The 27,758-nt window shown below is 42.4% G+C and overlaps 1 protein-coding gene across 3 annotated transcripts in view; it reads right to left on the bottom strand.

The window, feature by feature from the left end:
• The window catches only part of TENM2 (teneurin transmembrane protein 2), an 831,585-nt gene that overhangs the window by 142,819 nt on the left and 661,008 nt on the right, over positions 1-27,758 (bottom strand). For all 3 annotated transcript variants that reach the window (XM_066618094.1, XM_066618096.1, XM_066618097.1), the window contains 2 exons: positions 14,765-14,960; positions 10,584-10,685 (listed from right to left, as the gene is read on the bottom strand). In XM_066618094.1, the coding sequence (XP_066474191.1) occupies positions 10,584-10,685; positions 14,765-14,960 (298 nt within the window). The remainder of the gene's footprint in view (positions 1-10,583; positions 10,686-14,764; positions 14,961-27,758) is intronic.

Here is a 27,758-nt window from a genome sequence, read left to right as displayed (position 1 = left end):
ATATACACAATTAACAGCATAAAGAGGCTTGAGAGTGGAGAGCATTCACTGGTTCCACAGATGTCAGCATGGTTTTTCATCATTAGAATAAAAGATATCTATTTTCTCGCAAAAGGCAACACACTATGATAATATGAGATCTTGATATGGTGATAGTGGCTGTTTTTATTAAAACCACCATGTGACAGCCACAAAAAATGCAATCCATGTGAATGTAAGTCCCATGCAGTGCTATATCATGTACCACATGGGGGAATCATCTACATCACAAGAAAGATCAACACGCCAGCACCAGCCACTATGATGAACATGCAGTACTGGTGCAGAGACTCTATATAATGTGGAATGGGTGCTCCTGACATGTATGCAGAGTTGCCATATGGATGCTGTTTGCAGCAGCCTATGCTTGAAGCTGTACTATATAGACAAGTACTGTTCTGCAGTAAAGTAGGGGCAGGCACTCCTGTGATGGCAAGGATTCTGAAGACAAGTCCCAGTAGAGAGTCCTATAAGCTGCTGACTCAGCACAGGAGCCTGTAGGGTCAGCCTGAGACTCAAAGGACTGGGCTGTTAGACTGAGATGCAAATTCCTGGCTGTGTTCTTCTTTGAGAAATAAATGACAACTCTGGCAATTGAAGACAGAAGTTCATTATTCCACAGACCACTGGGAAGTTTAGTGAAGACAGATGTGCAATCAATTTCTTACCAGTGCTCTTCATGCTGACCCTCTGAGAATCCCACCTCAAGAGGATAATTAACTCTGCATCTGTAATAACTCAAGCCAGAACGTTCTTTTGGCAGAAATTAAACTGCTGCTGCAGAGATATTATATATGTTTTCCCCAGTGAGAAAGATGGATTATGGTTCACTAGGGTCTAAATTGAAACCCACAAACTTGTTCCATATCCAATTTTACTCTAGGCTGGAAATAAAGTTTGGTTGTTTCAACAACGACTAACAAAAATCTTTTCACATACGCCATCTATCTCCTTTCCTTGCCAAAAGACAAATCAGGGAAGATGTCCAGCATCCTCCTGTACCTGATTTATTTATTTGCTTTTCCTATGCAAACAGATTACACAGTACTTATACCCTTCAATTATGATTTCCAGAACAACTTCATGGTACACCTTTTGAGAAAAAAAATCCAATTAAAAAAGACTTTCTATTGTTCTTTTTACTCCCTGTGTCCTAATTCACTATGCTTTCAATAGCATAATTCTGCTTCTAACCTTTTCACATTTTAAGCCTCACATGGCCAGTCCCCCACTTCACCAATATCTCAATTTCTTTCAGAACATTCAGTGTGCATTGTAGGCAGTGCTTCCTAATCCTATATGCCCATATTCTTCTCTCAAATTCCCAGACTGGCTTTCTCATCACATCAGCTATCCAGCAAGTAAGGCTGCAATCCTGACCTCACTTTCCTGAGAGTAAGCCCCATTGAACAAAATAGGCCTTACTTCTGAGTAGACCTGGTTAGGATTGTGTCTTTATTCACATACTTCCTATTATGTTTTCAAAGAGTTCCTGTGGGACTACCCATTGTTCCTTGATGGTGCATACAACTGCCACCAGTGAGTGAGCCTATTCACAGGTATGGCCCCTGAGCCCAGTGCCCAACCACTGAGGCTACCTTTACTTGAAAATATACTCCCTGTGACATGTTAAACTTTAAGAAGGAAAATAGTTCTTCAACTTCAACTGCAGGCAGCATGGCTAACCCCTGAAAGATTTCACTCACTCGTATATTGCTAATGGCACAGTTGCTGCTGTTGTACTTTTTCCCTGAGCTAAGGTTCCACATCTCCTCATAATGTAAAAGGAATGCCAGGTTGTCATTGGTGCCTTTAGCCAATGGAAATGCAGCACTAATGTAGAAAACAACAATGGAATCTGGGCAAATCACATGATCACCACTGCCATATTTTGCCATTGTAATAGCAAAAGATCCTGAATTAGTGAGACTCAGAATGAGGCAAAGATACAATAAAAAATATCAACATTTATTGTGTTCTATAAAAACTACAGCACTGAAGAGCTGGTTTTGCTTAATGGCTAAGTGACTGAGATGCAAATTGGGACTTCCCTGCTTTGAGGCTCATCTCTGCCATAAACTCACTTGCAGTGCAATCTTATGTAGGTTGATGCAGAAGTAAGTCCCACTGTGTTCAGTGGAGTGCAGTCCCAGAAAAAAATGCATAGGATTGTACTGTAGGTACCCTTAGGCAAGGCACACAGCCTTAGCTGAATTTAGGAATAATAATACTTATGTATCTTACCAGGTTGTTGTAATGTTTCCACTAAAATAATACATATGATGTGCTTTGCACACCCAGAAAGTATTACAAGCCTGTAATGCTATTTTAAGCAATCTCTGAATTTTGAAATGTGATAAAAACATGCTTGGTATAGCTTTTAATTGCAATAATTAAAAGGCAGATGTAAAAAATTATCAGCACAGTCAGCACAGAGAAATAATTTTTTAAGGGTAGCCTCAGGACATCAGGAACAGATGAACTGGACTTATGGCTTCAGACAGTGACAGAGGCCAACATCCTAAGCAGTTGTTGAGATACCACTCATCTTCAATACCACTTGTGAAGCCACAATACCAATTTTCCACACAAACAGACTCTCCTGTGCGCTCAGCCACCACTAGTGTCATCTGGGACTCAACATTTTTCAAGTACAAATGAAGCTATAGGCAAGCATTTTAATACATCCTTCATCAGAATTCAGAGTCTCTAGGGATCAGATAAAAAAGCCTAGGGTCAGAATCTGCCCTTCAGAAGCTGACCATCCATGGTTGAGCAACACAAAACCATGAAGACCAATACTACTTTATATTCAACTCTGGTGGCTCAGAGAGATGTTAGGGAAACAGTTATAGAGACCCATAATGTATGGCTGTTCTAATGAGAACTATGACATGAATTGCAGCTCTAACTAGTTTCCTGTTCTAGTGCTATCAAACTACATATTAGCAGGCAAGAAAGAGAATCGCAGAAGGACAAAAAACTCATCAGGTGTGTCAAATCCCTGACATTCAGAAACCATGTGGGGAAAGCAGCACACGCTGACTTAAACACTGAAGTATGGATGCTTTAATTAATCCGGGGTGAATTTAATTGCTTTAGTTAAGTGGAAATCGGGTTAAAAATGATGCAGAGCATGCTGGGGTGTGTTAAAAACATGACATATGAGTTGGATGAATCGATAAATTAAAAGTGCACAGATGTTTTAATTAAACCCAGAGAAGTTAACGAAGATCACTAGAGACTTTTAAGCCTATGATTAATTCAATTCATTTTAAATACCTGTAGAGATACGGGGATGCCTCCATTTTGAGAGTTATAAAAGTTCTCAGTCAATAAGCACTTAAGCTGCTCTGGAGGAAAAAGAGCCTTTTAGAATGACAGAACAGCACTACTGACACAGGGAATATTTACATTCTTCTGAATGCCCATCAGTCTGTGTTTGATATGCTGAGACCAAAATAAGAGTAGCCAATAGCTTCTGTCACCCTTTAGGAATGATGGCACTGAAATGTCAATGTAGAAGGCTTTATTTTTCTTAACTGTTGCATACACTAAAGTGTCTGTTTTGCTGACAGCGACTGTGATTCAGATCCACAGGCCACAAAAGTACCATAACAGTAAACTTTCATTATTATTATATTAAAAAAATTATGTGGTCTGGAAAGTACAATGAAACAAAGGCAATGGTTAGAGATGTTTGAAAATGGTATGTTATTTACTTACTCAGAAGTAAGCTCATTGTGTTCAGTAAGACTTAAGCTGTAATCCTATCTTACTCACTGGAAACAAACACCTCTAGCGATGGCATGTGCTAACACTGTCTTCACTAGGAATATTTCTGAAGATTTTTGTATAGACAAAAATGAACTTTGCTAGTCTAAATATTAAGCAATGGATCTCTATTTGAAATGAAGCAAGTGTAAGGGTCCACTAAGCCTCTTAGTGGAGCAGACAACTGCAGGTATTTGACATTTTAGATGGCAACTAAGCCTGAGGAAAGTGCAATTATGTTAGAGGATCAATGGGGGTAACACAGGGGGTAACATAGAGGAAGGTTTAAAATAACCAGGTGCTAAGAGGAACAGAATTCCTCCAAGTTTAATAGTTGCACAGATGATGGGATTTCCGTAGCCTTTTGTGACAAGCCACACTTTTGTTTTCTATGCCACAGATGAATATATGCGAGGGGTTCTCAAAGTATGGGTTGTGATCTAGGGAGGGGGGTTACAAGCAGCTTGGAAGAAGATTGCAAAGCCCTGAAGAACTTGATTCACTCTCTGGAATCTCCAAATTGGGCCGGGGAGGACCCTGTCTGAAACTCTAGAAAGCTGCTGCCAGTAAGTATAGGCTATACTGGCTATTTGCACCAGGGTCAGAACTTGCTGTCAAACTGAGAGGTTTGCATAAATTTGTGTATTATTTTCGGGAAGGGATCACAGTAATGTAAAATTTGCAAATTCCTGCTGTACTCCTTTGCAAGAAACCTGGCTCTATGGGTATTGTCTTGCCCTCCTAGCCCTGCAGTTTCTGCACACTTCCCTCAGACTTTCCTTTTCTCCCTTGAAAGAAGGATTTTGTTAACCTCTCTTTGCTTCTTTGTTCTTTCTCTCTGGGCTTGAAATGTGTTCCCTATAGTATGAGCCTGGCCACCAGCGCCAGAGATGGAGCTTTTCTCTAAGTACTTCACTAATATCTCTCTGGCACATTTTAAAAGCACTATTTCAAGATTTGTTATCCAGACTTTGTTATCTTCCTCACTGAAAAGCCAAAGTGGTCCCTGAGATGAGCAAACTATAGACTCACAGAAGCCTGATTACACTCTCAAGCTCATTACCATGTGATGTCCAACTGTGACATGCTGGCAATTTGCAACAGATACGGGGGAGTACTGCTGCAAACAATACTGTGCCATAGTATATAATTCCTTTCGCATTCCAGCACCAATCCACATTTTCGTTCTAATTTCCATCTTTTCTTCCTTGCAGTTGTCTTTCCTTGCTGTCATCTTCTGTATTCAACTCACCACCCTCATTATGTCGTGATATTTGGATCCCAATATCCATTGTCCCCCTGCTCTCAGCTTATTTGGTTTCTTTTTCCTATGAACCTTATTTAATATTTAAGAAACCTTTGCAACTGGTTATCAGACCTCACTGCTCCACTTTGCCCTGGTGATCAGAAATGAGGACGAGCTTCACTTGAGCTGCCTGTAGCCCGCTGGAGTTTCTGGAGAAAAAATCCATTACGGGTTACAAGCCATAATGGGTATGTGCAACCTCCTGATTTTAGAAATGGGCTACGTCAGAATGCCAGATGCAAGGGAGGGCACCAGGATGCAGGTCTCTTGTTGTCCTGTGTGCTCCCTGGGGCATTTGGTGGGCCACTGTGAGACACAGGAAGCTGGACTAGATGAGCCTATGGCCTGATCCAGCAGGGCTCTTCTTATGTACTGTCCAGCAGCTCTGCAAAAGGGTATTGGTAGGCTGGTCAAAATGCAAAAATGTCATCTTCCTGAATGTACTTTGTGTCTCCTTGAGTTTGGATCTTTGATTCAGTATGGCATTTATGGAAGTTCTTCTGTAAATTGGTAATTGGCATCTCTTGTGCTGAGTACTCCTTGCCAACCTTCTGCCTGCCCAATTTAGATCATTCCAGCCACTATCTTCCCATATCTAGTTCTTCAACCTGATCCCTCATTGCTTCCTGCGTGGAAAGTTAAGAAAAGGTGGTGGAGAATGCCCCACCATGTTTCAAATCACGTGAGATTATTTCTTAGGACTAGTTAAAATTAAAACTGTCTATGTAATAAATATGAACACCAAAGACAAAAATCCCTTGACTGTAAAAAATATTCCCATTTTCCTGAGTTGACAACGCTAATTATGGTGACACAAGAAAATAACAAAATGCTCTTAAAATATGCTGCTTTCTGCAATTTAATCACAAATGGATTGGATATCTGAAATGGCTCCCTGTTAATTCCACCACTTTCCTCCCTAGACCAGATCCTGTAAATTCTGCAAATGCTTCAGTGAGGAGAACAAAAAGCCTGAAGGGATTATGGTATCTGACTCACTGTTTTTGCATTGCATTTTATTAAACAGATTGCATGAACAATGAGGGTTAATTTTCACTAATCCTTTTTTAATGGAGGGAGATGTATACAACACATTCTTATGTAGGCCCACTACCAGTATGACCACTCTTTGATCTCTCACAAGGTGATAATTTTCAGTGGATCCTGGATGAAAATAGCCTAACTGTGATACTCAGTTTTTTTATTTACATATGTGAGAGTCCCTGCTCTGTCTACAAGCCGCTGATCAATGGAATATTTGGAGAATGTTGACAGACTTTCACCAACATCTAATTAAAGCAGGCTATGTTTCCTAATAGTAACATTGTTTTGTTTTCAATGACAGATGTAGAGCAGCAGGAGTTGTCATTTCCAGTAGTTAGTATCTACTTACTTACCCACTAATTTGAGATCTGCCTTGTCAACCTCCTGCACAGGAGGTCAAAAGCATACGTGTAACACAGGGAGTGGTTATGGCATGAGTTCTCAGCTTGCTGGAAGCGATACTCAAACAAAAAGCACTTAAACATGAGAATGGATGTGGTACATTTTATGGGCTAACTTATTTTAAAACTTAATAAAATGAAAGTTTACTACTGTAACTTAAAAACACAAAACCTACCCTTATATTGATAGTTATGGAAATGGAACCATCCTTTGCCAGCAAACCAGAAATAAACAAAGTGAAAGTAATACAGTAAAGAAGACATATTGGGGTGGGGGAGGAATTTTGAGGGGGAAAGGGCACTTTTATGGACAGAAGGGAAAGCAGTGGGAAAACTCCAAGGCACACTGTCTATATAAGACCAAAATTCAGTTCAAAATATTAATGCAAACAGTTTTGTATTGTCTTAACTTACATTCGGTTAAATGCAAATGTCGGTATAAAAGCAACTTCTCAATACTGTTGAGTCTTAGTTCCTCTTCACAGAAAAGAAACTATTCAGATTTTATCTTTCTATTTTATCAGGGTTTGCATATCTCAAACCAAAAGACTACGTTTTGAGTTGGTTACATCTTTGCAAAGAAAATTCCAAACTGATGATGCTTTTGAGGTTAATGGACACAGTGTGAAAAATGGGACTGTAATAAATTAGGAACGCATGCCAAGCTTGAAGATTGGAAGACATTAAGAACTCAAGTACAACTTAAGACTGGTGTAGAATAAATGGAACTCGCTGAAAGTGAGCCCAGTTTGTCAAGCACTACCAAAAAGGCAAGCCCATTGCCTTGATATCTCAGGGGTGAACATCATGAAGCAATATAACTAATGGGAACCCCAAAATAAAACACACTTCGGGTGCAATCCAGAGGCTCCCTTGCGCCAGCTCAGGAGGGTTGCGAACGTGCCATAAGGCATGTTTGCGCCTCCTCGAGAGGAAACCGGGCTGAGGCTCCAAGAAGTGCTGGCCTGTGGAGGCTGACACAAGCCTCCGTGCCGACTTCCTCTTCGACTCTTGCGTCGGCCCAACTGGGCTGACGCAAGGACAAAAGATAGGCGGGGAGGAGGCATCCCTGGGCAGAGGGAGGGCAGGCACTAGGTGCCCTGGGGGTGGTGCAAGAGGTGGTGCAAGTTCGAGGAGACCCATAGGGGCCAGCAGCCCTTACCCAGGGATAAGGGGAAAAGTTTCCCCTTGCTTCTGGCTGAGCCACTTATGGTCAAAATCCTGCACTGGATACAGCGCAAGCCTCTTGGCTTGCTTGTTCCAATGCAGGATAGGACTGTGACCGCAGACACTCAGATCTTTGAGGGTCCTATATTCTCTTGATATTTTCTTGATATTCTCATAATAAAATACCCACTTATATTCAAGAGCTGACTAAACATTCATTATTCATTAAAAGTATATTCAGGTTGTTCGCCAATTAGTCTGAAGCAGAGTACCTGTTTAGAGTGCAGCCCTACACACTCAGTGACAAGTCATTCTAATCAAAAAGGTTTACTCTCAAGTCAACATGTATAGCAGTGGTTCCTAAACTCTCCGGGAGTTTGGGAATTGCTGTAAGTCTTTGAGGGGAGGGGGGAATGCAGCGACACGATTGGGACAACTGTGCTGCTGCCAGGACATTTTCACACTTACCTGAGTTCACTCTGGCCTCTGGGGGTAGGGGGAGCCCCACGGATGACTCCATAGGGCTCCCCAAGCCATGTAAAATCTAAAAATAAAGATCGTGACCCACTTCCAGTTTTCGATCACAACTACTGTTCAATCCTAAAAGCCAACAACTATAATACATGTGGATTGTATGGAAGAAATAATATAGGATAACAAGTAGAAATAACTACTAATCAAGCTAGCTGCCAGAAGCACCAATTACACTGAATTAGAGATTAATTTATACTGTGATTTTCTTTAACTTATTCAGTCTGATTTACAAATAGGCAGGTATAAAAATCCCTTTTGTGACAGTCTCAGAAATAACTTTTCTGTCAGGAACCTACCTGATCTGGACCTGAGGTGATCTCCTCCTTGCAGTCAGTTCCTATAGATGACCCAAGCACAACCCAGAATCATGCTAATATTACAGCTCTTGAGAACCAGCCAGATCTTGTCCCCTCCACAGAGGTACCTCTTGAAGATCCTGGGGTATTAGGGGATCCACACTCACTATCCCTTTCCATTGTCACTGGGACCATTAGAGCAGTACTAACTTGGATCAGGACCAAAGTACAGGCATAGCAGAAGAGTGTTCAGCTAGCTGCCCCAGGCCACTTGGAAGGAGTCACAGACTGGCCTTAAAATGGGCCTAAGGAAGGGCCTAACTGGGAAGAAGTGGGGTTTCCTTCTCCCTACATAAGCTGGCTCTTGTTGGCGCAGCGGTTGTTGGTGAACTCCTCTGAAACCAGCGCCCATACTATTTTCCTTGGTCTCCCCGTTTCTATCCTTGCTCCAGCTTTCTACTCCTGAACCTTCTACAGGTTCAGACCCTCAGCCTCTGGCTCTACTTGCTCTGCTCCTTATTTTGACGCCCTACCCTACTGCAGCCTAGCCCTGTTACTCACTGTTCTGCACTACAGAGACCATCTCCAGCTTCCACATGCAACCAGAAGCAGATAGAGTTCAAACATTTCAGGGAACTCCTAAGGTTGAATCCTAAGAAACGTGTGTAGAATAAAATTTCTGTTTCCCCTACCCTCCTTTCCACAGTTGGGGAGCCTTCAGGAATGGGGTGGGATTGAGTGTAGGGGAAATTCCCAGAATTCGAGGAGAAATACCTTGCGTGGAGCTTGGAATTTCTGAGAATTTCCCCTGCAGTCACCCATGTTACCATGAAAAATTTATGTTATAATTTGGCTAGCCTTTCTCTATTGCTGGTATTAACTTGCAGAGAAGATACTTTGGTGTTTCTTAAATACTTATTTGTTTTAACAGCCCTTCTCCTTTTTTATGTCCAAAATGCTGCAACGACATTTATAGGTGTTACAATTTTTAAAACGTGTTACAAAATACTTGCTATGAATTCACACTGTTGGGTTGCTTGAGACCCCATACCAGTGAGAGAAGAGAAAAGTGATGAACTGATACCAATACTGTAACCCAGTCCAAAATCTTCTCAATTGTACAGTGGAAAGTTAGGCGAGCCACTCTCTTTTAGACTTATCTCCCTACTTATCCCAATATGGGGATATTATTACTTATTCACCTTACAGGGTGGGTGTAAAGATTACATTAAGAAAATATATCTGAAGTACTTTGCACACACAGAAAGTACTATACAAATGTTGCCTACTATGACTGATCTATTTCATTTGGAGTTCCAGCCAGGATTTGGGATATAAATAGCTTTGGTTACCCTGATTGATGTGCTGATATGGGCTGCTCAGTTGATTTTCCTGAACCTCTCAGTATCTACAATAGTACCTTCTAGGTCAAATGTCTTGGATGGGGCCCTGCTCTATCCAGGTTTATGATGTTATCAAGTTACCCAGCTGCAGGAATGGAATTCATCTCCATCCCACCCCCTTCACCTAGACAGAGAGCTGTGGCTGCCTAATCGTTAAGCACATAGTGTGACAATGTGTATCACGGAAATTTTAGTCTTGTTTGCAAAGGTTTCCTATAAAACAGAAATTTTGCAACTGGTGCAATGATGAAAACTCCAGTAGAACTGTCTATTAAATCTTGCTAACATGTGTGCAACATAAACAAAACCAGTGCAGCACAATGGTAAAGAATACAAACTGGAAGTCCTCGATAAAACTACCTGTTTAACCACCAACTTATTTGGTGGCCTTAAGGCAAACCATTATCAATGGCAAGCTCAGTCCCATAAATGTAAAACAGGGATAACAACAACAGTTCCCCTTTCACAGTGGCTGGAAGGATGACTGAGAAAGCTTATGAGAAGTCCATGGAATGCTTCAGAAAACTGTTATATAAACAATAATCATCTTTCTGAAAAACCATTTCCATGGTACATGCTAGCACATATAGGGAAATTTGAAAACAAAGGTCACCATTACCTTTAGCACAATCAGCTCCATGGTAGCCAGGAAAACAGTGACATACTCCAGACACACATTCACCATTCCCATGACAATTACGCGGACAGTCCTGTACAGAATCTGAAATACAGAAGACATTAATGTTGTTTCCTTCCTACAGGGATATTGCTTTTAATATTCACTCACTTTCTGAAAGCTCAGTGCCTAAACCTCACTAGTCATCTTAATTTTATACTATTCTTAATAATAAATTTCCTACATATTATGGCATCACAAAGGCCACATTTAACATTTTTGCTTTATTCAGGTTTTTGTTAACTTTTCCCATTTGATTTTTCTTTGTTTGGATTGCCGTTTCCTCTTTGTGAAATAAAATAAGACATCTCATCTGAAGACGCTGAACAGTCCTATTTTTCATATGAAGAAATGGAGAAGCAGAAAGGTCCCTTCCGTACAGAACAAATCCAAGTTGCATAGTCACAGGTCTCTTGCATCAAGGAGTGGAATGCATTGTTCTATCTTTGGTATCAATCAATGTAATGAGACAGAGGGGAGGTTCCTATGCAAGATGTGATTTATTATACTATATTTAGTTTTTGTGGGTGTTAATGGTTATACCTTGACAGTAGTTCTACATGCCCGATGCATGCTAAAGAAGCAGTCTTTGAACATAGTTTTTCATAGTTTAAAATACTGTGCAAAACTACCCCATGAGTCACTGCAAACAGCCATACTGCAAGCTCCAACTGCATTGTAAAAATAAATGTATTATTCCTCTTTCAGTACTGTGTGAGGTTTTTTTTTTTGCATTTATGTATTCAAGCCTGTATAAAGAATCTGAGGAAATGATAAGTCCTCATGTTCAACCATTTGAGTTTGAAATAATTACTTCTTCTTTAATCTTCTATTTTTTTACCTAGTTTGTATCCATAAATTATTGAAGCACTGATGGTGCTGACACAGCCCAACCCTATTTAAAAAAAAAACAACCACTGATGCAGCCATGCCACTAGAGTACACTGAATCCTTCGGGGGTGGGGAAGCAGTCTCCTTCTCCTCCCAGAGGTCTCCTCCTTCTAACATATGTTCACTTGCCCAGGGGTAAGCTTTCGCAGTTCAATCTTATTTAACTAGCAACAATGCAGCAGCGCCAATGCAGCATCTGGTGTATTCCATAGGGGAGTTATAGCCTCCAGAGGCCTCCCTGGGTAAGGGAACATTTCTTCCCTTGCCCCAGAATAAGCCCATGGCACCCTGCCAGGTCTACTTGAACTTGCAGCAGCTATATTAGTGGTGCAAGTCCACGTGGATTCATGAAAGTGGACACTGGCGTACCTGGAGGGGGGAAAGTGGGGCAAATGCCCTGGGTGCTGACCCTCCAGGGGCGCCTCCTCAAGTCTCACCCCCCCCCGCCCATCCTCCTTTTTCTTTAAAAGGAGACAAGCCGGCAGCTCCACCGGCTTCTGTCCCTTTTTTTAAAAAAGCCTCCTCCCAATGGAGGAGGGGCGCTCAGGGTCGCTGTGGAGAGGCAGCAAGAAGCTGCTTGTCCGCCAGCGACTCAGTGCTGGACTGGGCCCTCCCGCCCTCCTCCTTTATAGGATGAGAGGAAAGGGATGCCCTAGAGAGATAGTGCTGGATGCCCCTGCCCTCTCGCCTCCTCCTCCAGAGGTGAGAGGGCACCCTAGAGTCACGCTGATGCTCTAGGCTTTCCGGGCCCCAATGGAGACTTCCGTGCCACTTACAAGCAGTGCAGAGATCGCCTTTGGAGCGGTCTGGGGCTGCTGGAAGCCCCAAACTGCTGCAAAGAAGACCTCCACACTGCTTATAAGTGGCAAAGAAGGCTCCATCGGGGCCTCAGCTGCGTCCTTCATTCCCCCTTTTTCACAAAGGGGGAACGGAGGAGGTAGTCACACGGAAGTAATTGCGGTGACAATGACGTCACTAAAACTAGGGTAGGGAGCTCTGCATCCTGCTGAAAGTGAATAAGAGCAGAGTGGGGGCTCTGCTTTTCTCCCTTCCAGCAGTACTACTGAGGTGGTGACTGTTGAAATCTCTGTACAGGCAACATCTCCACCACCTCTGGGCTGCTGCTGTCTCCATTGCTTCCTCTAAACAGGACAGTTGGTATGGATCCTAGGAACAGAGCTGTTCTACTTTCAGGATCCTCCCCTGCCAGCCAGATCAGAGGAAGCACTAGCAATGGAGGTGGTGAGGTTGCGGTGATAAAGGGTGTACGCACACACTGAAGAAGGAGAAGGAGAAGGAGGAGAAAAGAACCACGCAGGAAGGAAGGAGCATAGTTAATAATCATTATCAGCATTTTGAACAATTACACACAATCATACTAGAAAGTGTTATCATTATAGTTGCTTTGTTGGTTTATGAAAACTGACTATAAGATTTTCTGATTCATCATTTTCATGCATGAAATATTTCCATAAAGCTAAAGGTATGTTTATTTCATTTGAGAATCTCTTGTTGGCATCTGCGGCATTTGAGCGTCCTATTTCACATCGTTCAAGATTTTAGACCTCTCAGTGTAGCGCGATGGTGAAAGTTCTCATAATAGACATGTGTCGAAAAACCTCAGAACTGAATAAAACACTGTACTTTTCTTGGTATTTCAGGTCAATTACTATCATTGCACCACCAAGAAGCCTACCTAACTATTACTTTCAACTTGCTCATAAACTGTATTCTGTTCTGAGCCACACTTTTCAGACAAGACTACGTGGATGAAAACTTAGCAAACTACTAAGCATTTCAAACAACTAGAAGAAAATGTCTGGAACTGACATCAGCACCTGTTGTATCCAGTATTGTTTTGTTTGTCCAATATTCATGGGTCCTTGGTATCCACAGGGGATACGTTCCCAGACACTCCATGAATAACGATTTCATATTTAGAAATAACGATTTCCTCAAAGGACCTTCCAGACACAACCCGGAAGCACCTTCTGTTTACATCTGGGATCTGGGGAGTCTTCAAATGGCTTCCCCAGAATTCAGATGGCCTCCTGGAGACCTCCCAAAGGCACTTCCAGGATTTGGCAAAAACCAGAAGTGCCTTTCAGAGACCTTTTGAGGTCCAGGGGGCTGCACGCAGCCTCCCTGTGCCTTAGCATATCTCCTGGATGTGACAGGAAGAACCTTCCAGTCGTGTCTGGGAGGTCCTTGAGGCCCTTCAGTTGCAGGGTTGGCACCTGCGTTGTATCAAATCTGTGGCTGCCGAAGCAGTCGATGAGAAGGGCCACTGTATATTATTGAGAATATTTATATACTGCTTTGCAACAAGAATAGTTCAAAAAAGTTAACAGGGTTAAATAAATAAACTGCTCCTTATTCCAAAAGAGCTATCAGTCTTAAAAGATGCAAAAGAAACACCAGGAAAGTCAATGGAAAATATGCTATGCTGGGGTGAATAGAGAAAGATGCTAAATGAAAAAGGAGCACCAGTTTAAAAATGGCTTATTTGCTCAGCTAGAAGGTATTAATATACTATATTTGCATGAATGCAAATACATAGATCTTTTAATGCAGCCTTCATCTTGACTACTTCCTACTTTGGCGTCTGCAGAGGATACTAACTGAACATCAAGACAGAAAAGAGATTCGGCCTGCAACATGGTCTTCATTGTTAACAATGTTTTATCAGATTTATAAAGATGAGTCCACTATATACACTATCTAATTTTCAGCCCAAACCTATGGGCTCACAGTACTGGCAGAACAAGCTATACCAGTGGCGTGGGGAAAGGCTAGGATTGAACTGTTTGTGTGTGTACTTTTTTTTTAAGATTGTATTTGCCAGCATCATTGCTAATATATACTAAACAAGACAATTCAGTTTAATACAAAGATATTCACCTTCACACTCCCAAAAAGATAAAATCAGTACATTTCCCAATTCATTCAGCATTAAAAAAGCAGAGGCAAAAGTAATGTATCTGGTTATTGCTACATTGTATATCTTCTGAACCAACTCTTTATCTAGCTAACTAACGAAAAATAAGTTTGCCTTTTTAATATAAATGATCTATTTCTTGTATATTTGACTTGCATCTAAGACATCTATCATGTATCGTCAACGTCAATTATGACTTGATTCAATCGTGAAAACAACAAAAAAGGAAAGAGCTGACAATAAGTAATTTTGGACTTCTTACAGACAACTGAGTCCATCATCCAGGCATACATACCTAAGATGACTGTATTGAAAGACACGACTTCTTTATCTTTGCCGTCATTATAAAAGGCAAGGTGCCACAATCCCACATCCAGGTACTGAACAAACACAGCTTCATTCTGAACAAGGGTCTGGATACTTCGACGTTCTCGCGGAGATTCCACCACACTCCACTTCTCTTTCCCATCCAGACGCTCCATAAAATCGTACTGTAAAGGGAAAAGAAAAAGAAAGGGTCTACAGTACAGATTTATAGCACAGATAACATGAAAGTGCCATCTACAATGGAAATGATAAAGGTTTTAATCACAATTGTATGTTAACATGTGTACATCATATCATATGCTTCACCATACAGTCCCTTTATTTTCATTGCACATGTATTTAGTCTTGGGCACCACTTTTAATGCAATCTGACATAAATTCAACAAAGGAGCAAAAGGATACAATGACTGAAATAATTACATATGTAGAGGTTGTTACTGGGTGTGCTTTAAGAACACAGGTAACATGTGCACACAGGGAAAATCTGTTGCATGTGCAGGAACCGAACACAGTGATTAATGGCACAGTTCAGTCATTTGGCATATAAGAAAATAATCGTAACACAATTACAGAGAAGGAGAATCAAATATAAAAAGAAACATAAGCAGTTTCTAGGTCAAGGAAAGAAGAAAAAAGAGGAAATCCTTACAAAAAAAGGGATGTGGTTGAGATAAGCTCAAGCAAGAAAGGAAAAAAGGAGAGGCAAAGGGACTTTGGGAAATCGGGGGTTACCTAGATGGAACTGGGGCTGTGTCATGCAAGCATGACATGCTTCATGCATCCAAATCAAAGGAATATAAATTTGTTTAGAAACAGGTTTTAAAACTTTTTTAAAAATGAGATTGGGGTTCCTATAACTTCTGCTGCCCAGGTGTAACAATAATATCTAAATTCACCTGCATGCACGTCTCACTCATTCCCAGAGTACAAAACAATGTGGAACCTCAGCCATCACGCTCCCACCTCTCCCCAGTTCCCTTTTGGACCATTTTTCAACAGTGCTGCCTAATCTCTCACATCATATGTGATAATGACATCTTGATAAGATAAGTGGTTGAGAAAAGCTCAAATTTATCATTGGACGCTAGCCCTCAGCTACCCGGCTCATAAGGAATCATGTAGGCAATTCTACAGGCTACTGATATCAACTTATATATGAATAGCCCTGCTGGAACTGACCAGATGGTCATATTCTACAGCTTCTTATATATCAGGGTCCATCAGTTGTCACTGGGAGTATACAAGACACCTGTATCCTGTTGCCACTTCCTTGCATCTGGCATTCATACACAAGCTAACTCTAAAACTCAGAGGCTGGATACACTCATCATGACTTGTAATTTGCAATGAACTTTTTCACCATAAATCTGTCCAATCCCGACATATCAGCTAGGTGCCATCACAATATCCTGTGGCAAAGAATTCCACAGATTAATTACATACTGGGTAAAGAAATAGTTCCTTCTGACTCTCCTGCCAGACAATTTTATTGGAAGTCCTGGTATTGTATGAGACAGAAAAGAATTCTCTCTACCCACTCTATCTATTCCATGCATAATTTTACATGTTTCAAACATGTCCCCTCTCAGATGCCTTCTTTCTAGACTGAAAAGCCCCCAAAATTGCAACCTCTCTGCATATGGGAAGTGCCCCGACCCACTAACCATTCTGGTTGTTCTCTTCTGGTCCTTTTCCAGTTCCACTATAACCTTTATGAGATGTGGTGAATAAAACTGGGCACAATGCTCCAGACATGGCCTTACCATTGATTTGTACAATATCATAATATTAGTAGTTTTATTCTCAATGCCTTTTTAAATGATCCCGACCATAGATTTAGCCTTTTCAACAGCCACCATACACTGGGGTTGAAACTTTTATTGACCTATCTACCTCATCCCCCAAGATCTCTCTCATCTGTCACAGACAGCTCAGAACCCATCAACATATATGCGAAATTTTGATTTTTTTGCCCCAATGTGCATCACTGTATGCTTATGCAAACTGAAGACCACCTGCCGTTTTCTGCCAATTCCCCTAGTTTGGAGAGATGTTTCTGGAGCTCTTCACAATCCATCCTAGATTTCACCATCCAGAAAAGTTTGGTGTCATCTGCAAACCTGGACATCTCACTGCTGATCCCCAACCCTTGTCATTTATGAGCAAACTGAAAAGCACTGATAAATACGAATAATAATAATACAGGTATTTATATACCGCCTTTCATGGTCGTCAGATTTCTCCTCAGACTTTATTTCAAGGCGGTTTACAAAGGCAGGCTATTCTAAATCCCTAAAGGGATTTTTACAATTGAAGAAGGTTCTGTCTTTCAAGAACTACAACATTTCAGATGGATCCTTTTATGATCTGGTATCACATTCTGGCCTCCAGTTTTCCTCCCACACAAGCTGACAATCCTTCATATCTCACTTGAAGGGCGGCCAAAGAGCAGATGGAAAAACTCGGCTCGGCTTGTCAGCTGCTTCAAGGTCTCGCCGTTCATGGTGCCGGTGGCCTTGAACTGGCGACCTTCAGCTGTTATCTTCAGGCAAACGGAGGCTCTACCCTCTAGACCAGACCTCCAGCCCTAACACTGATGCTTGGGGCACACACCTCTTCACCCCTCTCTATTGTGAAAATTGCCCATTTACACCCACTCTCTGTTTCCTGTTCTTCAATCAGTTCCTAATTCAGATGTCTCCAAACATTTTGGCGGAGGGCCACATCATAAACCTGACAAGGTGTCAAGGGTCAGAAAAATAAATTTACATTTAGAAGTTAAATAAATTTAAATAAATAATAAATACATTAGAGAAGGGAAGGGGAAAGAAAAGATCTCCTTGCAAACCTGTCTAAAGCACTTTCAAAGCAAAGGAGGGGAAATCTCCTTACAAACCAGTCCAAAAGTCTGCTTCTGCAGCTTCTCCTTATGCAGGATGCCCTCCTGCAGACTCTCCATGTGGAACCCCTATGCCTCTTTTAAACTCCTGTGGTTGTGCAAGAGGTTTGAAGAGCCCTACAGGTTGCATGACCACTCTGAATCTCCTGTGAGAGCTCTGCAAGCCTTGACATCTGAAAGGTTGGGCTTCGCAGGCTGGAAGATCCCTGCAGGATGATGGGTCTCTGTAGGTCAGATGTAACCCATAGGCCATACTTTGGAGACTCATGTCCTAATCCATGAGAGGACCTGTTCCCTGATGGTTGAGTTCTCAGGAGCTTTTGGTGAGGGAATACATGTGATTCGGGGCGGATTGGTAAGAAGTCTAAGTGAGAGTTCAGACACCCCAAAGTGCCCAGTAGCTGAAGGTCTTCACATTGGAAACACATATGTACAAATACCCCACACTGAAGAAAGGTTAGGGTTTGAGAACTCAACACTTAGTAAATTGTAGAAGAATGAAACCAATAAAGACAGACTGAACTGACAAAACAATGTGGCCACCAACACTTTTTTGTAGGTTGATAATCCACGAAATTGGTTAAAATCTGACAATGTTTTGACTGAGATGCATATTTACACTGCTCAGAACAATAAAGGGAACACTTAAACAACACATCCGAGATCTGAATGAACGAAACATTCCTATTAAATACTTTGTTCCTGACATAGTTGAATGTGCTGACAACAAAATCACACAACAATCATCAATGGAAATCACATTTATCAACCCATGGAGGTCTGGGTTTGGTGTCATACTTAAAATTGAAGTGGAAAAACACACTACAGGCTGATCCAACTTCGATGTAATGTCCATAAAGCAAGTCAAAATGAAGCTCAGTAGTGTGTGTGGCCTCCACGTGCCTGTATGACCTCCCTACAACGCCTGGGCATGCTCCTGATGAGGTGGCGGATAGTCTCCTGAGGGATCGTCTCCTGGACTAAAGCATCCGCCAACTCCTGGACAGCCTGTGGTGCAATGTGGCGCTGGTGGATGGAGCGAGACATGATGTCCCAGATGTGCTCAATTGGATTCAGGTCTGGGGAACGGGCGAGCCAGTCCATAGCATCAGTGCCTTCATCTTGCAGGAACTGCTGACACACTCCAGCCACATGAGGTCTAGCATTGTCCTGCATTAGGAGGAACCCAGGGCCAACCGCGCCAGCATATGGTCTCACAAGGGGTCTGAGGATCTCATCTCGGTACCTAATGGCAGTCAGGCTACCTCTGGTGAGCACATGGAGGGCTGTGTGGCCCCCCCCAAAGAAATGCCACCCCACACCATTACTGACCCACTGCCAAACCGGTCATGCTGGAGGATGTTGCAGGCAGCAGAACGTTCTCCCTGCCATCTCCAGACTCTGTCACGTCTGTCACATGTGCTCAGTGTGAACCTGCTTTCATCTGTGAAGAGCACAGGGCACCAGTGGCGAGGTTGCCAATCTTGGTGTTCTCTGGCAAATGCCAAACGTCCTGCACAGTGTCAGGCTGTCAGCACAACCCCCACCTGTGGACGTCAGGCCCTCATACCACCCTCATGGAGTCTGTTTCTGACCGTTTGAACAGACACATGCACATTTGTGGCCTGCTGGGGGTCATTTTACAGGGCTCTGGCAGTGCTCCTCCTGTTCCTCCTGGCACGAAGGCGGAGGTAGTGGTCCTGAAGCTGGGTTGTTGCCCTCCTACGGCCTCCTCCACGTCTCCTGGTGTACTGGCCTGTCTCCTGGTAGCACCTCCATGCTCTGGACACTACACTGACAGAAACAGCAAACCTTCTTGCCACAGCTCGCATTGATGTGCCATCCTGGATGAGCTGCACTACCTGAGCCACTTGTGTGGGTTGGAGACTCCGCCTCATGCTGCCACTAGAGTGACAGCACCGCCAGCATTCAAAGGTCACCAGCCATTCAAAGGTCATCAGCCAGAAAGCATAGGGACTGTGAAGTGGTCTGTGGTCACCACCTGCAGAACCACTCCTTTATTGGGGGTGTCTTGTTACTTGCCTATGATTTCCACCTGTTGTCTACTCCATTTGTGCAACAGCATGTGAACTTGATTGTCAATCGGTGTGGCTTCCTAGGTGGACAGTTTGATTTCACAGAAGTGTGATTGACTTGGAGTGACATTGTGTTGTTTAAGTGTTCCCTTTATTGTTTTGAGCAGTGTATTTTATTTATTTATTTATTTTTCACATTTTTATACCACCCTTCCTCCAAAGAGCTCTGGGCGGTGTACACAGCTGCTCCCCTTCTCTTGTCCTCACAACAACCCTGTGAGGTAGGTGAGGCTGAGAGAAAGTGACTGGCCCAAGGGTCACCCAGGAAGCTTCGTGGGTGAGGGGGGATTTGAACCTGGATCTTCCAGGTCTAAGTCCAACTGCAAAAACCACTACACCACCTGATCAGTGGTTGACTGGAACTTTCCTTAATTTCCACCAGGGAGTAATTCTGCAAAGATGGGGAGAGACTTTGTCTATCATTAATGTGACTGTGTTCTTTAGATTATCGGCCACTAGGATGCTACTGGTCCTCATAGCCCTTTTATGGGAAAAGTCCTTCAGAAATACATGAAAACAATATATCTAATGTTTTAATAGTCATATAACAAGTCTCCTGTGAAAATATGTCTTGTTTCAGACACATTTATCTTCCTAGCTGCAGATAAAGATAGATGGATGTGTCTGAAGAAAAGATGTATTTGCTCAATAAAGTTACCATAACTGCAAGTGCACTGTAACACTATCAAGTAGGAACTCAATGGCTTAAAATGAAAGTGAAAGTCACTCAGTTCATTTTCATCGTCTTGAATCTTTAATCTGCCACCATCCCACAATAAATTGTTGCCCTGCAAAATGAGCTTTCCTTCTAACTTCCTGATTTAACAAAAGCATTCTCTTTCCACATAACTGTAGATAAAATTATTCTCAAGGACTGTTTTTCAATGCCACAAAATTGACATGCCTGTCAGAGGATTTCTTTACTATGCCAAACATTTCCTTATTGCCATGTGTTCAATACAAGAGCCAAAATGATCTGAGTTTAAATTTAAACAATTTCCTCAATTTTCTTGGATTATTTAGGCCTAGTTTTCACTGAGGTGACAAACTTCAGGGTGGACTGTACCACTCCGTCAGGGACTGGCCTACCCACAATGCTGACACAATGGTCTCACATGCAGCAATTGACAATAGCAAGTGTCTGTCTTTATCCACCTGCCACCACCATTTCTCCTACCCTCAGTCCTTGAATTGGAAAAGAGGAGAAGTCAAAAGGAAGGATAAGGGAGAAGGAGAGCGGTTGACTAGAGAATCAGTGATGGGATGCTGGGCAAGGGAGCAGTATTTGGTATGCTACCTCAAGTGCTGTCAGAACTTGTGCCAGCTCCATATTTCAACCAGTATAGAAAACTAGATGTTAGAAAACACTAGGTTCTAGCCTAGTGTTTAACCTCACGTGCAGGCATAGCCCCTGCAATTCTGGCATCCAAGACTGAGCTCAAATGACTCAGTCAGCACGCTTTGGCATACAAAATACAGTAAAATTTTGACCTCCAAATTACTTATCTTCTACTCCTCCATCTCCCTTTTCTTTCCCTGCCTCCAATGTCTCTTCCTGCCACTGCCACTCTCATTCCAGTTCTCTTTCTCCAGCCCTTTCAAAAGGCAAGGAGGAGAGAGGGGATAGAGGCGCTGAGACTGGGAATCTAGAGAGGCTCCTTCCCCCTAAGGGTAAGGAGCCAACATGGCAAGGAGGAGAATGGCAGCGGCAGTTCCTCCTGGCTCCCTGCCTGCTACCTGCTATCCTGTCAGGGCAGGGGAACAGAGAAAGTGGAAGGAATTGCTTTAGGCTATCAGTTTCAATTCTCCTCCTCCAATGAAAACACAGAGAGTGAGTTGGAGGAGAAGGGCAACTTGAGTGGTTGCTACAGGGTCATGCTGGTTCATCAGGGGAAGCAGCTTGGCCATTTTCCCTAATGTGCCACTGCAAACCTGTGGGTTCCACTGGGGCTGATTCTGCTCACATGTCAATTTTCTATTTTGAGAAGTTCAATATTTAGTAACATGAACCCACTTGCAGTATGAAGAGGAACAGCCAAGACACGTGGTTATTACTTCAGTGAGAACTATGCAATAAAAGAGAACAACAAAGCTGAAGTAGGTGAAATATGTTGCATAGCATAAAAAGCCAGCTTTTCAGCAAATAGGGGCCTGAATCCATTAGCTTTAAAAACAGAATTCAAACCTATCTGTTAGGATGAGGAGGTTGAAGACATAAGGGTTTCATTATCTGATGCCAGCAGATGGAAGTAAAAGATCTGGATCCTATCCCAAGTCTTCAGTTTACTTGGACTTGAACAATACTTGGCAACTACACTAGATTAAGGCCCATACCAGATTTACTGAAAAAGTCTTTGTACTTTTAATGCTTTGCAACATCTATTGCTTCCACCAGTTTTACTTCATCTTATTCTCTTCTAAGGCGATAAACCCACCAAAGCGATAAACCCTGTACCTTGACTGTACCACTTCAGCTTGCAGGTGGAAGGGGAGTATTCAAAGGATGGAATGTCTTGCCCTGCGATGATGATGATGATGATGATGATGATGATGATGATGATGATGATGATGATGATGATGATGATAATAATAATAATAATAATAATAATAATAATAATAATTCCACAGTCATTAGCCTTTTGGAAAATATTCCGATTGGGTAACACCCTTGGAAAAACACCATTTATTGCTCTTAGGAAGGTTTGCTCACTGAGGGTCAACACATAGCAGTGTAGCAATAAAAGCTGACATTTCGCAATGGCAACATGCTGCTCTCCTTGGATTATGTTGGCTGACTTCTCTGCCTCCCCTGCGCCTGATACTGATTCTATCTCAGACAGCAGGCAGGCTCAGCAGTTGGTAGGATCGAAGAGGAACAGCACACAGAGGAGGCAAAATGGTTTGAAGTGGCTGTAGCTTCAGGGACCTGGTCTCATCCCATGACCGCAAGCACAACCAAGAGAATGCAGGTTCCTTTCACTGCACTTTCATTCTACACTATTGCTAAACTGACAGCTCATTAGAGGATACACTGAATCTGCTGTTTATGTATGCTACAAAAGCTTTGGAAAAGGCAACTTGCTGGCCTTCCCATGCTAACATATTTAAAACTCCTATATAGTTTTCTCTTACTCCAGATATGTTAGGCTATACCAGGATAACAGGACTGTCCCTTAGGGGATTACTAGTTTGTTGAGTTGCTCATCTTAATCAGCCTTGACTCTCAATCACAATCTCACTAGCAAAAACACATAAAGAAAAAAGTGAGAATAGCTTGCAAACTGAACAAGAGCCCAAGGACACAACTGGTTCTGCCCTGCTCCTTGTTCAAAATTTCACTGTCAGGTTTATATGATTGCCGCCTACACTTATTTTGTGCTGTGACAAAGTAAAACAGGGATATGCTCTTATCTTCAGACCAGTATTACTTTTTAGTCTGGTCCAGTTCTAAGAGGTTTTCAGTACAATGAAAAAGGTCAGATGAGTTTTGGAGATGCCACATATTGGCCTCAATGAATGGAGTATAATGAACACAGCTGTAGCCCGACTGAATGCCAGACAGACCATATTCAGCCATCCAATTCCCAAATCATACATTTTCCAAGGCTGATGGCATTGTTTATTTGATGGAGGAGAATGCTGCTCCACTTCTCTCTACCACAAAGATAGAGTACACTGGGCATATACCACAAGAACTCTCTATTTCATGGACGCCCATGTGATCTTTCTCCATTTCTGAGTGGAAAGATACACACAGTGTTTGGCACATGGAGAGCCTGGTTCACACTAGATAATCGTCAAGAATATTTTTAAACATACTACTTTTCAACAACAAAAAACTGCTTTGGAGGGCTGGCTTCTTTGCCACATGAAAAATGGTCCCCCATTGGCAAGGCTCCATTTGCATTGATTATTTTTGTGACAAGTTCAAAGCATGTTGACTGCAGAGTCCATTCCTCCACTGCAGTGGTGAAGCAAGCAGGGGATGGGGGGCAGACTGATGGGGGGCACCCAGAAAAGGGTGTGTGTGAAGGCCAACCAAGATGGCAGAGATGGAAGAAGCAGCAGCACCAACCTCCTCCACCTTTGGATCTGGCAGCTTTACAGTCTAGTTGCTGCCTCCCTGCCTCCTCCTTTGGAGGAGACTCCAAACAAGAGCCTCCAAAAGAGAAGGGGGGCAGCAGTCTGAACACGAAGCCACTGCCGCCATTGCCCCTTCTGAGAGAACCCAGAGGTGACATCATGTGGCATCACATTTCTGCCCTTGGTGTGACTTCCTCTAGCAACGCCACTGCCCCACTGGACTTTCTATGGCAAGAGAGACAGTATTTTTAAAAGGCCTGCTGTCCTTTGTGCTTGGGTTGGTGGCAGAACTCTAAAGGTTTTACCCTACAGCAAAAAAGAGTGAAGATAAGTTTACATTCCCAGAACTGTTAGCTTGCAACTTTGAGCTGGCTCATTTGTTACCAGAGTTGATTCTCTTGCATATTTACCTATTCACTAGACTAGAGGGATCTATTCAAAATGGAGTGGAAAAGGGAATCAAGATAAATAGGCAGGAGGTCTGGTCTAGAGGGTTGAGCCTCCATCTGCCTGAAGATAACATCTGAAGGTCGCCAGTTCGAGGCCACCGGCACCATGAATAGCGAGACCTTGAAGCAGCTGACAAGCTGAGCTGAGTTATTCCACCTGCTCTTTGGAAGGAGCTGCTTGTCAGCCTGTGTGGGAGAAGGCCAGAAAGTGATAACAGACCGCAAAAGTTCCATCTGAAATGTTGTGTGGTTCTTGAAAGATAGAACCTTCTTTAATTGTAAAAATCCCTATGGAGAGTTAAACAGCCTGCCTATGTAAACCGCCTTGAATTAAAGTCTGAGGAGAAATCTGATGACCAAGAAAGGCGGTATATAAATACCTGTATTATTATTATTATTATTAGTTCGCCTTCCATGAGGATAATTTCTCATTGTGGAGCAACCCCTATAGGCTGATCAGTAATCTTACTTTTATCTTCTCTGACATTATAGTCTTCATCTGTGCATAAGAGTTTGTTAAGTATGGAGAAAAACTCCTTGAATGTGTTCTGTAATAACTGGCAATGTTTGGAACTTTCATATGGTTCCTTACAGAGAGGTAGTACAATGATACTAATGGGCCAAAACTATCGGTCCACACTGCCACAGGAACTAGTTTTCTGGCAGTGGCTGACACTTTACAAAATGCTTTCTGGAAGACAGTGGAACCATGCACTTTGGGCTGTTGCTGCAGAAAGCAGGGAGGACCCTGCGAGTGGCAGTAGTGTCCTGCCAATGTCAATAAGTTGGTGAGATGGGTGAAGTGGGGTGAGGTGGAAAGAACAGGGTAGAAAGGGGGAAGGGCCAGGGTGGCACCTGGCACAGGCAGCTTGTGCAGGATTCTATCTCTTCCGGAGTGAGCTGACATGTCCCCTTTGTCTCCTGGGACTTGCACCAGCTAAATTGCTGGTGTAGCTCCGGGGAGATCCAATTAAGATTAATTAAGTTAAGAGGTTAAGAGGTTTATGGACGGATAAGGCAAAGTGTTTTCATTTCCCCTCCCAAGTCTCCCAATCACCCCCACCCCCAGCATTCAGCACAGCCTGTTTTGGTGTGGATGCATGCTATAGTGGGGAAAAGCATAAGCACGGTGTGTAAAACACAAGGGGTAAGCTGAAGGGCCACCTGAACTTTACATCTAGTGAATTCAGTAGTAAGAGGCTTTGTCTTCATTGTTAAAGAAAACCAGCCACAGAGAGAAATCCTAGGCCTGATTTTGCTTTACAACTTGGCCAGCTGGCTCATTACTTTGCATTTTCTGCTCTATTGATCTTCTGATATAATGCACTTTTATAATGAATTGTTTTTACAAAATTGTTCTTGCTGAAAATGTCACATTCTCCCTAAAGCCATGCATAGACTGATAAAGGTGTGAGATGCGGGCCACACAGTGAAAGACAATAACTGCATTTTCGCTAATCAGGAAGAAACTGTGCAAGCTCTACGCATACAGTGAAAATATATTCTAGACAGCTCAAACTCAGAAAGAATATTTAATTCAAATCTAGAAAAAATTAGTTGAGTTTGTTTTCTACTTATTCACTTGCCTTACATTTCTTCTGCAATCAGAAAAAGTCACTGACCAGAAACAAAAATCATAGAGGTCTTGTTAAGAAATCAATCTGAGATGAAGCTGTTCTAGAAACTCTCTGCAAAACAACAATACCAGATTACTTGGTTTTGTACAGTATTTCTGGTTTTTGGATTTTTCTGATTTCATTCTGCACTTAAGGGGGTGAATCTATTGCCATGTCATTCTCAGGGACTTCAAAACATCAAATAATTACAAGAATACTGAACACAGTGAATTATTTTTCAGGTCATGCATATTACTAAGAGGCAGTTCAATCCTGCAAAGAAGTAGTGAAAAGTACTTTTCCCGAAGAAGATACACACAAGTCTCCCATAACCACAGAAAAAAAAGAAAAGAAGCAGCATGCACGATCAGTGTGTCTTTTCTGTTGCTTCATGAATGTCTTAGGGGTCTCTAAAGGATAGTATTATCCTGAGTATTCTTTCATATAAGGCAGGGGCAGCTTGGAGGCAGGGAGGAGGCAGCGGCACGATCCTGGGGATCGCGCCGCTCAGGGGGGCTGCAGGGGCTTGGGTACACATACCCAAGCCCCTGCAGCCTCCCGGGGGTGCAGGGAGCCCGGCGCAACCTGCAGCAGGGCTCCCCGCAGCAGTGAAAGTAGATGCGGAGCGATCGTGTACCCAAGCCCCTGTAGCCCCCCTGAGCGGTGCGATCCTGGGGATCGCGCCACTGCCTTCCCCCACCCCTGCTGCCTCCCCCCTCCTGCCCATGCAAGAACTTAGTGGCTCTCAAACTCTCCCAGAGAGTTTGAGAACCACTGATTTAAGGTATTCCTTCCCTTTCATTATCTCCCATTTTTGTCTCTTGCCATTCCCACTCTCTCTCTCTGATCACACAGAGGTTCATAAGAAAATCACCTCAGGGCACTTTGTACTGTTTCTATAATAAGAAATAAATAGCTTTAACTTTTTAAAACTGTCACCTTCTGCTTGAAGAAAATTTTAGCAAAACCAACTATCAAATATCTCTTCCCCACCATATCCTAAAGGTTAAGCTAAAATGCACTTTAGAATTCTAACAAACACATGATCCAGTCCTTGGCAACTCAACTGTGACTGCCATTCAGCTGAGTAATATTGTAGTTACAACCTACGTCCAAGCAATTTTATAAGATTCACTGCTGACAGTCTTATAACACATAACAAGGAAATAAATGTTTGCCAAGTACTTTAAACGGACCTCTTCATAAATATCCAATTTGAAAGTTCTACATTCCACTATCCACCCACCAGTTATCTGATACCTAACACAACAACAATTTTGCTTTAACAAGTACATGTTTACGATTCAGAATGACATAATGGAAGTAACACCACGATGTACAAAACTTGCCACGAGACAGAGATTTACATTGATAGAATGTATGATGATCTCACTGTATTTTAGAGCTAGAGGGAGACTCACAAATGCTAAAATATCAATACGTTTCTGAAGCAAATGAGCACTCTTGCTCTGCAACTGCTCGTCTCCCCCATTAGTCTTACTTCTAATTGAAATGATGAGCAGTACAACTTATCTCAGCAAGGGAGTGATTTTATTTTTCCCCCAGATAAGACACAGGAATTAAAAATAATATGCCCGGTAAATTACTTGACTAAGCACAGCTAATAGTACTCTGGTAAATTTGTCTGATCCTGCCATTTGGAATAGCCTGTTGATGAAAATATGATCAGTACTTGCTTGAATATGGCATGCATAGCGCAGCTAGACTGTACAATGATTTGAACATTTAGCTTATCCTGAATAAATTTCAGATTATTTAAATAGATGAAAAATGAACCAAGCTTAGGAAGCATTATTGA

This window comes from Tiliqua scincoides, chromosome 2 (assembly GCF_035046505.1).
Source record: "Tiliqua scincoides isolate rTilSci1 chromosome 2, rTilSci1.hap2, whole genome shotgun sequence".
Classification (NCBI taxonomy): Eukaryota; Metazoa; Chordata; class Lepidosauria; order Squamata; family Scincidae; genus Tiliqua; species Tiliqua scincoides.
Note: the sequence above shows the minus strand (reverse complement) of the source record. Positions and strands in the feature narration are given on the sequence as shown.